At 33.8% G+C, this 15,480-nt stretch overlaps 1 protein-coding gene across 10 annotated transcripts in view; it reads left to right on the plus strand.

Annotated features, from left to right (window-relative positions):
* The window catches only part of TCF12 (transcription factor 12), a 374,750-nt gene that overhangs the window by 133,028 nt on the left and 226,242 nt on the right, over window positions 1-15,480 (plus strand). For all 10 annotated transcript variants that reach the window (XM_038580520.1, XM_038580518.1, XM_038580521.1 and 7 more), the window contains one exon: window positions 10,113-10,186. In XM_038580520.1, the coding sequence (XP_038436448.1) occupies window positions 10,113-10,186 (74 nt within the window). The remainder of the gene's footprint in view (window positions 1-10,112; window positions 10,187-15,480) is intronic.

Here is a 15,480-nt window from a genome sequence, read left to right on the forward strand (position 1 = left end):
ATCATAATAAGTATAATAATGATGACAAATATGAAATATTGCAAGAATTACCAAAATATGACGTAGAAACATTAAGTGAGAAATGCTTTTGGAAAAATGGTGCAAATAGACTTGTTCAATGCAGAGTTGCCACAGACTTTCAGTTTGTAATAAATACAGTGTCTGTGAAGGACATACTGTGCCTGTAATTTTTTATATAAATGTTTTAGCAAAGTTAAAAGGAAAATATAAGCTTTTATATTTACGATTTCTGATGCTCTTCTTTCCCTCCTCAGTTTCCAAAATTCTCTCTGGTAACATTTGCTTCAACTTGAAGAACTTCTTTAGTAGTTATTGTACTGCAGTTTCTTTTCTTTTTTTTTTTTGAGAATGGATTTCACCTCCATTGTTGAAAGATACTTGTATTTTGGTTGATACCCCTCCTTTCCTTTTGCTTTAAAGATGTGTTTCCACATGTATTGACATCCATAGTTTGTGGGGACAAGTTTGCAATAATTTGAATTGTAGTTTTTCTGTATGTAATATGTCTCTTTTACCACTTTGAACTTTATCTTTGTATTTTTGGTTGTCAGAAGTTGACTGTATATGTCTAGGTATGGGTTTTTTTCATATTTACCCTGTAGAGGCTTACTGAGTGTCTGTAATTGGTTTATGTTTATGTCTCTTACCACATTTGTGGAATTTGGGGCCATTATTCCTTAACATTTTTTTCCTATTTTCTTTATTCTGCCATTTATGCCTATGTTAAACTTTTTAATATCTTCCCTTAGGTTTCTAAGGTCCTGTTGATTTTCAATATTTTTTCCTGTTTTTATCAAATTGAATTATTTCTATTGAGCAGTCATCAAATTTGCCCTTTTCTCTGTCATCACCATTCTTACTTTATACACATTCTGGACATTTTTTTTTTTTTAAGATTTTAGATACTTTAATTTTTATTTCTAAGACTTATATCTGTTATCTTCTGTATTCTTTTTTACCTGTTAGATTTTCTGTCTTTTCTTTCATTTTGAGCATATGTCCTTTACTTCATTAAGCCTGGTTACAGTATCTACTTTAATGTCCTTATCTGAAAATCTCAAATCTGGGCCATCTGAGGTTGATCTCCCTTGATTATCTTTTCTTTTGAGATTGGGTCATATTTCATTATGAAGGAATTTAGGATTGTATTCAGAATATCGTGAATGTTATTTTTGTGGAAATTTTGTTTTCTTTCCTTGTTCCTCCAAAGAGTTTGGATTTTTTTGTTTTAGTGACCATTAATTGGATTAGACTTAAAGTGCAGTCTGTTGCCTGAGGTTGGCACCTGCTCAAATCTCAGTTCGATCTTTTTAGCCTCAGATACAGACTGCCTTAGCCTGCCCTGTGAATATGTGCTTCAGGGCTCTGCCACGACTGGTGCAGAGATATACCAAAAATTTGATACTGCTCTTTTATGTATCTCTTCTTTTGGGGATTTTGTCATTACATGGCTGTCTTCGCTCTGCCCTCTTTTTCTTCAAGCTAGAAAAACCGTTTTTCATTGGAACTCTAGTTCCTGCCTGTTGTGGCTACTGCTTATGTGCAGAATAAAGCTTTAAGAATGAGAAAGTCACTTATTCTAGTCATTTTTTCCAAGTTTATATTCTCATCGAAAATCAGCCTGGTTTTGTTCATTGTCCAGAGCTTTAAGTAGTTGTTTTATATTTGTATTTTCCCCCAGAATTTATAGAAGCTCTCTGTGGGTGCTTACGGCATTGTTTTGGAAGCTGAGCATAGTAGGTCACTTTTAAGATTTCCTCTAACATATTTGCAATCTGCTTTTTAAAATAATACTTTGTTTAAAAAATAATTATTATTTTACTAATTCTTGATCTACTTAGATTGCTAGACATTAACTTTTCTATTTTGGATCTTTTTAACCCATCCGTGGTTGTTGAATTCTTATGACAGACAGTTATATGAATGCCCTAGTTTAATATGTTCTTAATCATTCAATAAACATTTGAATGCAGAATATGACACTTCTGCTAGGTACCAGAAGAACATAGAGATGAACAAAGTATGCTCCCTACCATAAAGTTTTATTTGTACAATGCAAATGAACACAACCAACAGAGTTTACGACAGAATAAGTGCAAATAAACTTCTCAAGAAGTGATCCCTGGGTGGCTCAGCGGTTTAGCGCCTGCCTTCAGCCCAGGGCGTGATCCTGGAGTCCTGAGATCGAGTCCCACATCAGGTTCCCTGCATGGAGCCTGCTTCTCCCTCTGCCTGTGTCTCTGCCTCTCTCTCTCTCACTGTGTCTCTCATGAATAAATAAAATCTTAAAAAAAAAAAAGTGTAGTTAATTTAGACTTAGTTAATGGAGAACACTTCTCAGAGGGGGAGGGCATTTGATCTTAGGCTGAATCAAAATTAGAAGTTTAATAAGTTGGGAATTAGATGAAGGTGGATATTCTGGGGCTAGGGAACAGTAGGGGTAGAATATGAATTTGGTATGTTTAGGGAGTGATTAATGTCCGGATGAGGGTGGAAGCATTGAGTTTTTGAAGAGATACTGTAAGTACTGAAGATGAAAAGGTAGCTTGAGACCACCTGGAAGAATGCCACACTCAGGAGTATGAATATTATTCCTGAAGCAGCAGAGGATCACTATTTGTGGAGTGAATGGATCTGATCCAACTTGTGTTTATGACAAGGTAATGTACTGGCAACATTAAGTGTGGATTGAAATGGAAATAAAATAGATGAACAAGCAATACATAGTATCTGAACCAGAGCACTGTATACATGAAGGGAACGAGTGTGGTAGTTGAGGTATTGATGAGGTAGAAATTAATGTGAAGAGTGATTAAGGAAATAAGAAAGAAAGGTGTTACAAATTCAAGAGATTCATTACATTTCTAACCACACTTGTAAATATCCCAACATCATGCTGAGTATATGAATCTTTTGGGAACATTTTATATTTAAAATTCCTTCTCTAGCAGTCTACTATATTATAATGACTACAAAGTGATTTTTCTTAGGGCATGTGAAGAGGTCATTTCACAGTTAATGGTCTCTAAGGTCTGTGTTGGTTTAGCTACCAATCCTAGTGAGGATTTAAGTTTCTTTAAAAGTTGTTAATAATTTTTGCTCTTTGGGAGTAATTAGTTGTTTAGCTTATAGAGTCACTTGCAATCTCACTGCTTCTCATAGAATTTTCAAAAAAGTATAGTCATTTAGAATATTGGTTTTGATTATTGTCTAAAAAAGAAATGATAAGCTAACAAATAAGGAACCAGTTTCTGCCTCACTTTTATTAAACTGATTTTATTCTACTTTATACATGCATTCTTCCATAAATATTTATTAGTACCTACTTACTGTTTTCAGTACCAAATATTTAACAGTGAACAAAATAAACTTCATCCCTATTTTCAAGGATTTTTCAATCTGTTGGTAAAAGGCAGACAATGGATGACAAAAGGATGACATTTGAATAGAGACCTGGAGGAAATTAAGGGAAAGACCATTGAGATATGGGGAGCATTTTATGAAGAAGAAAGAACAAATGGAAGGGCCCCAAGAAAGGGGCGTGTTTGGTGTATTTGAGCAAAAGCAGGGGGTCATGTTGTTGAAATAGATTGATCCAAGAGAATGATTGGTAGGAGATAAAGTCAGAGAGGTTGCAGACAGAACCTGTAAAAACATTGTAGACCAATTCAATTTTGAATGAGATGGAAACTGATGGTAGGTTTTGTGCATAGGATTGATGTGATTTGTTTTTAAAAGGTCATTCTAGTTGTTATGTAAAGAATACAGATTGTAGAAGGGCTAGAAGAAGGAGTACTCTTCAGGAGGCTATTACAGTAATATAGGTCAGAGATGATGGCTGATGGCTTGGGCTAAGATGATCATGTTAAAAATAATCACAGATTTTAGAAATGTATAAAGTCAATCTAATAGGATTGTACATTGAGAGACTTTTTTGCTGAGACTCATTCAGAGTCTGAAAGAGACAGTCAAGCCTGTTTTTACGAGTTGACTGTCTTTAGTGCCTCTAAAGAGCAAAATAACTGGCAATGCTGTTTAGATACAAGGCTTTTAGTATTTATATTGGAGAAAGGAGTACAGGTATCTTCTGCTATCCAGAAGTTCACTTTATGCCACTTGCTTTTACCAAAGACCTATATTTGTACCTGTTTTTGGTAACTGAAAGAAATTGGAAGAGGATTTTTGCTTTTACAAATGGTAATTACTTCTTTGCTTTTTGCCATTTCAAGTTACAAAAGTCTTTTCATAAGACGTTTCATAGGAATAGTCTACTTTCACAAAGCAGGGGAAACAAGATACCAGATAGCTCCTAGTATGGTACAACATACCTTGCTTGCCCCCTGGAATTTAGTTTCAATTCCTGGCCTTCAGGCAGTTATCTATCTTTTGTAAAAAGGTAGACTTGCCATTTTCTTTGGATCCTCTATTCTGTTTAAATTACTGTAATGTTTACACGGTATTTATATAGAGTGTATCTTTACATGGTATTTACACAGTATCTTTACACGGTATTTATATAGAATGATGCTAATATAGATGCTATGCTAATAACATAGCAGAATAACTGTTCGAAAGTTATTTTCAAAATTAGCCATTTTCTTGGAATTAGCCATGTGTTTACTACCTTACTCTAATATATTTGGCCCTAGAATATCCCTTCTTGTGAATTTTTGTTCTTAATAATACCAAACAGAAATTGTAATTGAATTTTAAAAAATGACCTATGCTTACTTTTATTCTTCTTACTGTTTTTATTTTTTATATACTTTTAAAAGAATTAGATGATTTTATTTGACTGTTCATTATACAGTATCTCAATTTTTTAAATAAGTTTAAAACTGTTGTAATCATTGTTAAGTCTGTCACATTAGGGGCACCATGTCTTCTCTTAAATTCACTTAGAATTTTAATATTATCATAGCTTTTTTATTTTACTTGTTTTCATTAATGTTTAATATAACAACAAAATATTTGCTATTCTAACTGATGCTGTTTCACAATAAATTCCTGGAAAAACACATTGGTAGATTATTTCACAAGTATCTAAAATCATACAATAAAAATGGTGGTGGATTTACTTGTATATTATTTTACAATTGATTGCAGCCTTGGAGTGTTATCTAAACAAATATCATTACTCCACAAATAAAATTGAGTAGAGAAACTATTGAAGAGACAAATTCATAGCTTTGATTATCTGACATAGCCATCTCTAATACGATTTATTTCATCAAATCATTTATTGAATCACCTTTTAGCAGACGGCAATCCTGCAGAATATATTATCTTTGCCTTATTTATAACAGTCCTTGGAATTTGATATTTGTGAAGTACATTTTACTTGCTAGGATAAAAAACTTGATTTCAGTGCTCCTAAAGGAGGAGTGTGTGTGTGTGTGTGTGTGTGTGTGTGTGTGTGTTCCAACTTTATGTATGTTCCTTTTTTATAAGGATAGGTACCAAGCAGAGTGGTTGTAGTGTCTTGTTTTTCTTACCAGCTTTACTGCAAAAATATCCTAACCAGTCTTCACCCCATTCTTTGTATTGTCCCCCTTTTTCCTTTATTCCTTCTCTGCTCAAGATGGCCTACTATTACCTGAAACAAATATTTCAGATATTTGCCCAATTCCAGACCTGTTTGCACTTTACTTAGTCTCAGGTGGCAGAGTCATTGGTAACAATGAAAAAGAAAAAGGAAAAGGAATGGTCAGCAGCTTTTCTCCTCATTCATCCCTTTTACCTCCAGGCAAGTCTTTCCTGAGTTTCATCAAACCATGAGTAATGCTTTGTGTACACAAACTCTGTACTATTTTGGGTTTATGTGGGAGAAAAAAACCCCAGGTGTTTAGGGTATAGAAAAATCATTCCCCTCCCCAACCAAAGTCTGTTTCCAGTTTTTCCTAGTGGTTAAAAACTTAGAGATATCTAAAAGACTCTGTACTAGGAGAATAAAAGAAAAGAGATAGGATAGAAGTTGTGAGATAGTTTACACTTCTGGTCAGAAACTAAAGATAGTAGCATCAGAGAGGAAGCAGATAGACTAATTTTTGAGTACTTCATAGAAAAGTGAATATTGACATCTGTCAGGCTTTACCAAGAAGTTTACTTGCTTCTCCAATAATTTTGCTCTCTGACACCTCAAAAACTTTTTATCTCTTATTCCTCCTTCAGAGTCCTAGCCTCTTAAGGGGCTGTGTATGTAGTGATTCTTGTCTTATTTTTAGTTACTTTTTCTATTAAGTGAGAAGGTAGCAAATTGTTTAATTGAATTTACAAATCATTGATTTTTTTTACATAAAAATTTAATGTTCTTTACTGGAAAATATTAAAAATAGTATATATACTTTTTAAAACTGGACCTATGGAATCAAAATATATATTGGACTTTATTTAATTGGTTCCAAATAAAAGAGCATGTACTTAAGAGTATCTGTATATAAAATATTAAAGAAGAAAAGGGTCATTTAAATCTCTATATTAAATTATTGATTAACCCCCTTTTAATCTTGTTGAATAGAAATAGAATAATTTATTAGAGAGTTAAACAAGACTCAAAGTGTTTTTACCACTTAGCGATTATTAGATTTTCTCTTACATCTACCATTTTAATCTATCCATCAAGGAATTAGCTTCTCTAAAATTATTGACATTGGAATGCATAGACTAGAAATGGGAAGGAAATAAAATACATGGCAGTGATGGTACAGATGTATCTTAATATTTTCCCCCTGATCACTGTATTGCAACTATATTGTTTTTCTTGTCGGTAAATAGTTACTTAGGTTTTTTATCAATTTGTATAAATTTTGGTCTTTTAAGTTTATTTCCTGTGTATGATTTCTTTTTTTCTGCTTACCTTGGTCTTATGGTTGAACTTTGGAAAGTTTATTATTCCTGTCATACTTTTGTTTGTACAACCATTGTCTTCAACAGAAAGGAGTCATTGATGCTGAAAGATGACTCTTGCCTTTGTCAGTGCCAGCCACGACCTTCTACTCAGTCTGGATATGTTAACAATAAAACTATAGAGCTCTGAGTTTAAAACCTAGCCAGATCCTTATTAGTCTGTAGCATCCTTTGAACATTGCCCCCTGCCCTTGCCATGTCTAGTATCATTGATATGTCATACTCTTTAGATATTGGCTTAATTAATTACCATCTCATTCAATTCATTAAATCTTTGCTTTTCTTTTATGCCATGGAACTAATTAGTGTCACTTGATGAAAAATGAGTATGTGTTTTCACAGAATTTCATATATCTTTAAAAATCTTGTCTATGATGTTTTCTGTTGAAGGCACTCATCTTTTTGTATTCTCTTTTACAGATGTATGTAAATAATACATAGACCTCATATTTATTGTTTATTTGATAATTAGATAGTTCAGAGTCATAAAACAAACTGTGGTCTTTTTATTTTCATTAGGATAGGATCATCAAAATAAGTTTCTATTCTATGCTCTGAACTTTCATTGAAAGTGTCATTCCCCTTCTCTCCCCAGACCCACCATTCTATGTTTTGTCTCCATAGATTTGACTACTCTAGGCACCTTATATAAACAAAATTGTACAATATTTGTCCTTTTTGTGACTGGTTTATTTCACTTAGCATAATGTCTTTGGGAGCATCCAGTTGTAGCATGTGTAAGAATTTCCTTCATTTTTAAGGCTGAATAATATTCCGTTGTATGTGTATGTCACATTTGTTTATCCATCCATCTGTCAATGAATACTTGAGTTGCTTCCACCTTTTGACTGCTGTAAATAATGCAACAGAATAGGGGTGTACATGGGGGCACCTGGGTGGCTTAGTGTTTGAGCGTCTGCCTTTGGCTCAGGGGGCGTGATCCTGGGGTCCTGGGACTGAGTCCCACATCAGGTTTCTATGGGGAGCCTGCTTCTCCCTCTACCTATGTCTGTGCCCCTCTCTGTGTGTGTCTCATTAAAAAAAAAAATTTGAGTCTCTGCCTTCAGTAGCCAATATAAGTTTGTATTTGACTTGGGCTATGTAGTATAAAAAAATGTTAAACTTATATAGAAAAATAGTTGCAAATGGAAAGTATTTTCAAAAAATTAAACTTTTCGTAAATTTATTTGCAGTTTCATACATAGAATTTTATTACTAGATTTTGTGGGGGTTTATAATAAACAGCCTTTGTCTTGGATTGAGCCTTATAGGAATTCTGGCTGCTGTTCTAAGGTGTTGATTACAAAGCAAATGCTTGGAAGATAGCCCACAGGTAACTAGTGATACTGGAGAGATGGTAACAAAGTATATTTTTAGTGATATTTCCCAAACTTGTAGAATCTTTCCTAAGTCTAGAATTTTAGTAAGAATTATCCAAGCATGAACAAAACACTTGTGTATTTTTATTCATGATCTCTGTGTTTTCAAAGTTTCTGGTTCACTTGGAATTGTGCCTAGAGTGTTTTCTGTAGTAGGCACTTCTCTTTTCTCTACAGTGTTTTTAAAAACTTTAAAAAATATCACTTACTGTAGAAAGTACAGACTCATAAAAAGAAAAAATTAAAGTTTTCCAGCTGAATTAGTGATTAGTAGATTCTACTTTGGAAGCTGACTCTTCTTTCCCTGTTTGTCACCTATCCCTTCAGTTGGCAATTCTGTCCCTGTGCAAGAGGCTTGGGAATCGTGGCTAGTTGTTGGAGAATTTGTGTATTTAACCTACTACAGACTACATTCTCATCTAAGTCACAGAGGACTTCAAGGAATTTTTTTTTTTTTTTAAAGAAAAAGGGGTTGTAAACTTAGCAGAATGTTGTCTTTATACCATCTAGAGTTTTCTCATGCAAGAATGAAAAAAGTCAGTTTTTTGTGTTTCATCATAGAAAACTTGGAAAGGGTTGGGAAAGGGATATCCTGTTAGAAGTCAAGGAAAAAAAAGACTGATCCTCAGAACAGAAAAGGGAGAGATACCTGGGTTGAGAGGTCTCCAGCTCTTTTCACTTTTTCTAGGGACTGACTGGAAGGTGAGAATAATGGAGTCAGATCTACAGATGATACATTAAGGAGCACAATGAATTGATTTTTTTGTTAATCCTTTTTCATTTTGAGTTATCCTTTGCAAGTTTCATAAGAGTAGATCTCATTTAGAATCAGATTTTAGAGATTTCACTAGGATGAATTGTCACATCATTTTTATTAGTTTTAATGTAACTAACGTTGATTTGATATGATTTGGTATAGTTTGATTTAGTTTGGTATCTTCAGTTTAGAACATCTAATCAATTTTACATTAGAAACCAATTTTATTAACTTGAACAGTTCAAATTGTTTAATTCTCTTTTTCTTTTCTTTTCTTTTTTTTTTTTTTTTAGAGAGGAGGCAGGGGAAGGACAGAGAGAGAGTCTTAAGCAGGCTCCATGCCCAATGCAGAGCCCAATGCAGGGCTTGATCTCACAACCCTGAGATCTGACCTGAGCACAAATCAAGAGGCAGACAATTAACTGGGCCACCAATGCACCCAACTTGGTGTCATTTTCTAAGGCTTATCCATTAGAACTAAATTCATATTTTTGTGCACATAGAACTAACCCATAGAAAGTTGGGGGTTTCATCTACTCTTAGAAATAGCAGTGGAGGGCAGCCCTGGTGGCTCAGCGGTTTAGCGCCTCCTGCAGCCCAGGGTGTGATCCTGGAGACCTGGGATCGAGTCCCACATCAGGCTTCCTGAATGGAGCCTGCTCCTCCCTCTGCCTGTGTCTCTGCCTGTCTCACTCTCTGTGTCTGTCATGAACAAATAAATAAAATCTTTAAAAAAAAAAAAAAAAAAAAAAGGAGTAGCAGTGGATGGAGACAGAAATGAGGAGACCTAGGTTATACCCTACTTTAAAGTCTCCAAAGACGTGGTTTTGAAATTGTTCATTATATATAGGGTGCTGTATGGAGCAGTAATGAGGACTTTCTGGGATAACTTATTTTCTTCGGGTTTCTGAGACAAGATTTGATATACAGCTAGTTCCATACAAATGCAAATACCGCTTACTGAATTGTACTCTCTGCTATACTGTATAAAAACAAATCCATTATAGTAGCCTTTTGGATTTATGTCTTTCACTTTCTTCTCTCCTTAGGTATGGATGAACGAGGAGGTACAACATCTTGGGGAACAAGTGGTCAACCAAGCCCCTCTTATGACTCATCTAGAGTAAGTTCATTCATCAGCCAGTCCTTGATTAAAACTATAAAGTCATTTGGCAGAATAAGTAAGATTTTTTTGTACACGAGCTCTGATTCCTAAGAGATATGAAGACTAACATATTTACATGGGAATACTGTAGAATACGCAGTACCTTCATGGTAGATTTAATTTTTTAAAAAATTTTAATTTACTGCCATACTTTGGGAGTTTATTCTATCTCTTACAATGAAAGAAGTGTTCTTGGTGTTATTTCTACACTTGGATTACCTGCAATACTCTTGGGAGTGTTTGGAATGCCTCACTAAGTATTCTTCATACATTGCCATTTTTCTTTGTGTATTGTTTTCTTCCTGTATTACCTTTGAGAGATGGCACTGACTTTCAAGTATCAGTTTCCAGTCTTTCCTCTTCCATTCTTGTTCTAGTAGTCATCAGCTGTTTATATCAGGGACTCTATAGCCCTGTCTCTTGGAAGCATATCAAAACAGACATAACAGATGACATTTCTTGATTGGCAGTTAGAAAATAGGACTGAGCTAACATTTTACGCTGGGAAAGGTCAAAAAGAGCCCTTTTTTTAGCAATAAACAGATCCCCCAAAACTTTAAAATAATGAGACTGAAAGATTAAAAATTAGACCAAAGAATTGTCAGTAAAATTAAACTATATGTTCTCAGACTCTGCAGTAAATTGGTGAGGTTAAGGGATACCTTTTCAAAAACGTTATACTTAAAACAAAAAACAAAAAAACAAAAAACGTTATACTTTGAATGAGTAATGAACTATTTACTTCTTTAGAATTAACCAGTAGAAGATAGACATAAAAATTTATGGATACTCAACCCTTGAAGCAAATTGGCGTAAGTGGAAGGAAGCAATATGTGATTAGAGCTCATAGTCTCCATATGGGTTATGCTGTTTTGCATTGAAAAACACAGAGTTAAAATATGTGGTTTGTTATATATTTGGCTGTAGCCTATGTTTAATTTATTTTATATAATTTTGGGAGAAAAAGACTAGTCATGTAGAGCCCAAAAAGATATTCAGAGAGACAATTAAACATGGTTTTTAGTGTTTTCCTTTAGGTACTCAGTGCTGAAAAAAGCTGGTTTGTAATGTAAAGAGCACTGTCTTGGGCACCATAAGACTTGGATTTATCAACTCTGTGGTGAAATCTTGGACACCTTATTTTACCATGGGGATAGTTAAACTGATTGATGTCCAAATTTCCTTCCACTTTTAAAAGTTTTTGATTCTTTAAATAATATTGTGAATAGAAAAGGTAGATTTCCTGTTTATTTATTTTTTAAAAAAGAGATTTTCTTTATTTATTCATGAGAGACACAGAGAGAGGCAGAGACACAGACAGAGGGAAAGGCAGGCTCCATGCAGGGAGCCCGATGCGGGACTCGATCCCGGGACGGGGATCACGCCCCAAGCCAAAGGCAGACACTCAACCGCTGAGCCACCCAGGTGTCCCAGATTTCCTGTTTAGATTGTGAAGTATGGATTTTACATAGTGGAGAACAAAATATTACTTACTAATATTGGATTATTTTTTTTCAAAGTCTTGAGTTACTGTGTGATAACATTATTTCTTAAAATACATTAAGTGATGCTTTTGTACCTTATGTTTACTTTCCTTTCAAACTTTTTTTTTTAACTTACTGTGTTCTTCTAGGAGAAGAGAACATAATAGTGTATCCAGACTTTTACATATTTCATGATTCTGAAATTGTTTGCCCCTAGAGATGGGCTTCACAGTAAATCTTCCTTTTCTTTTTTGCTGTTAGATCTATCGGTCAATGTGAAATGCTGTTTTTCACTCTTAATTTTTTTTAGTCTATATTATGTACAGTGAAAAGTTATATATATTTTTTCTTACCTGTCTACTGAGAGATCAGATAGAACGTGATTTAATACTACCCTTTATTTTTATTTTCACTGAAATCCGCTCTTCCACTAACTTTGCTGCTTCCGCCCTAGTCATGATTTTGAACCTAGAATGGTTTAGCTATCTAGTTAAGAAGTTATTTTTTTTATTATGACTTCGATTTAATTCTTCCCTGAACTCTTCTCACCAGAGAAAGACATTTATGGTTATCTTTCAAGCTGCTCTCAACAATGATTTATAGAAAGTTTATCAACTTTTTGAGTTTATTATTAAACACCATCTACTAAGTTGACTGTTTTTCACTATTGTAAGTACAGATGAATATAATTTTGTTAATAAGAATTTCAGTTTACCAAAGTACTTTATTCTACTGAGTATAATAGCATTTGAGTTTTTTAAACTTAGAAGTAAATACTGATATTGGCTATAAACCAATTTTGACACATTGTTTATAAAATTATTAACAAGCCAATTTAAAATATAATGAAATTATAGATACTTTTGTAGAAATAGTGTCATTGAAATTTATTTAGACTTTACCAGTATAAATAATAACATTTGCATCACAAGCAAGTTGTGTTATTTTTTAAATAATTTGGTTTTATATTGCTGATAGGAAATTTTTTTATTTTACTTTTTGTAAATCTTGAAAATACTTAATAGGCCACAATAATTTGGTTTTATATTGCTGATAGGAAATTTTTTTATTTTACTTTTTGTAAATCTTGAAAATACTTAATAGGCCACAATAAAAAGTATATAAATCTACAGAATGAGTAGTTTGGTGGAGTTATAAAGCATATGCTCCTAGTTTAGTTGGATTCAACTGAGTTGCTGTTCTCCCTCCCTCCCTGCCCGACTAAAACTGTAAGGGAGAAAGAATAATTTTTTGGATTACTGTAAAATCATATTTGGCACATGAACTCTATTAGTACTACTCTATTAGTGTATTATAACCATGCATTTTACTGTACAAGATTGGCTACACCAAGTCATGTAGGTTGAACTTAGTATCTATTTAACAGCTTTTTAAGGGGAGTGTTTACTTTGCATACTTTTTGCCTAACAGGTACTGACTTTAAATCTAACAAAGATAGCCTTCTGCTCTAGTAACCTTAATATGTAAGTGAGCTCTACTGGAGTTGTATGGTTAAGAGGCCACAAACCTCTCATCAGTGTAAATAGTCTCATACATGTTTTCTCAGAGTAGGAGAAGTCACTCCAGCAGAGCTCCTGTCTGCCCTATTTTTCCCAAATCCACAAAGAAAAGTAGCCTCACAGTATTCAGGTGATTCGTTGAGTTTCTAGTTATCAGAACTATCCATAGCGCATCATTCAAGAGAGAATTTTTGTTAGGCAGACACAGAAATAAGTGCTGTATCTAATAGTGGTTATAGAAGAAATGGTAGACATGGTCAGCATTTTTAAGAAATGTGGAAATGAGACAGCATGTTTGAGGCACTCATAAGAAATCATAAGGAAGTAAGAGCACTTGTGACATATCCCTCAAACCTCTCCACCTTTGGTAGAGTCCTGGTTTCTGCACCATTGACCTGCTGCCTACCTGTGCAGAACAAAACACACCAATTAAAAAATAACAGCATCATTATGATGTGAATAACACTTTTATTTTCAGAAATATATGAAAAGTGGTGATTAAAGCACCAGAGATTGAAAAGAGTGATTAAGATCTCAGATAGTTTAGATGAGAGCAGGAGATATAAGGAGTTCCTCCTTCCCTTAGTTTTTATCCTTTCCTATAAACAAATGTTTTCTATATTTGACATTGCACCAGGTATAAAGGGCAGAGAATACCATGATTTTTGTTATTTACTACCGTATTAATGATTTATTCTAGTTCCAAATTTTTTTTTCCATCCTCTTTAAAAGGCAGTGGTCAGGAGCACAGCTTCTGGAGCCAGAGTGCCAGGGGCATTAATCCCAACTCTGCTACTTACTGCCTGTATGATTCTGGACAAGTTACTCAAATTCATTGTACCTTAGTTTATTCATTTGTGAAATGGGATAATAAGTACTTTATAAGGTTGTCATGAATTTTAAATGCATGTAACTTTATGATTAAGTGAGATAAATATAGGTGAAGTGCTTAAATCAGTGGTACTTAGTGCTGTGTGTTGGCTTTAATTCATTGTATTTCAGAATTTATTAACTAGATCTATGTGTAATGATTAACCAAATTTAAATGAATGAATATATTTGTAGTTGTGCTACATCCTAAGTGTAATGATAAACATTATTTGCTGATTTTGTCCTACATAATATACTTCCTTTAGATTTTTAAGAGACATAAATAAAATACTTCTTTTCCCCTTCATTTATCTATTTCTTTCTTGGGAAAGCCGAAGTCCTGACAAACTTAGATGTAAAAGTTTTACTCTGTCTAGTACAATGCTTTTTATGTAATAGATGCTCTATACATATATGTTTACTGAATATAATCAAATTGGGGAAGAATTGTTAGATTTACTAGATTAATTGTGTTTGGAAATGGAAAAGAATCAAAGTTGATTTATGATGAAGCTCTCAAAGCTCGAAGTAGATGGTGGTGGTATTAATGGTAATAGGCTTCCTTTTTCCCCTGCTTACAAGTTATTGTCCTGATTGATGATATTACTTAGTGAAGCATTTAATAAAATGACTTTAAGATCACTGACTCTGGAGAATTGTAGTTTGTGACATTGGACAAGTGACTCAACCTCTTTGTGCCTTGATTTCTCATCTCTAAAATTATGATAATTTTGCATATACTTTGTAGGGTTTGAGTAAAGATGAGTTCTAATAATAGCTGTGAAGTATTTCATTTATTGAAGCAATAAATGAAAGCTGCTATTACTATTATTACCATCATTATTATTATTACCTCCAAATATCTAATGTTTCGTTGTTCATTTTCATGGTCGTATTTCCTGCTGTACAAATTCCATTTCTGAAATGTTGTGTGATCATTTTAGTTCATGGAAATTCCAAGGGGCCACATCATCTTGGGTTTCTTGCCCTCTCAGCTTTGCAACCCAGCCTGACCAAGCTCAGAGTACTGAAGTATCATTGGGGTTTGCATCCTAGAGTTATGATAGGGCTTACAGGAAAAGGGAACAGTCTTCTTGTTGACACTCTTTCCCTAAGATACAGAATTTTTCATTTCTCAGTTTAAAAAGTAAGAGAGATCAGTGGTACGTAACCACTAATAAAAATTATAGGCACCAGCAGTGACCAGCAGTTGATGTTTTAATTATGAGCATTTTTCAGGTTATATACAATCTATTGTAGTTATTTTAGGGGAAAAAAGCAACATTCAATTGCACGGAGTTTGATTGCTTATTTTTTCTAATTGTTAAATTTTTATCATGGTTGTTCCTTCTCTGTATAAATATGGTTTGCACAGTGA

This window comes from Canis lupus, chromosome 30 (assembly GCF_011100685.1).
Source record: "Canis lupus familiaris isolate Mischka breed German Shepherd chromosome 30, alternate assembly UU_Cfam_GSD_1.0, whole genome shotgun sequence".
Classification (NCBI taxonomy): Eukaryota; Metazoa; Chordata; class Mammalia; order Carnivora; family Canidae; genus Canis; species Canis lupus.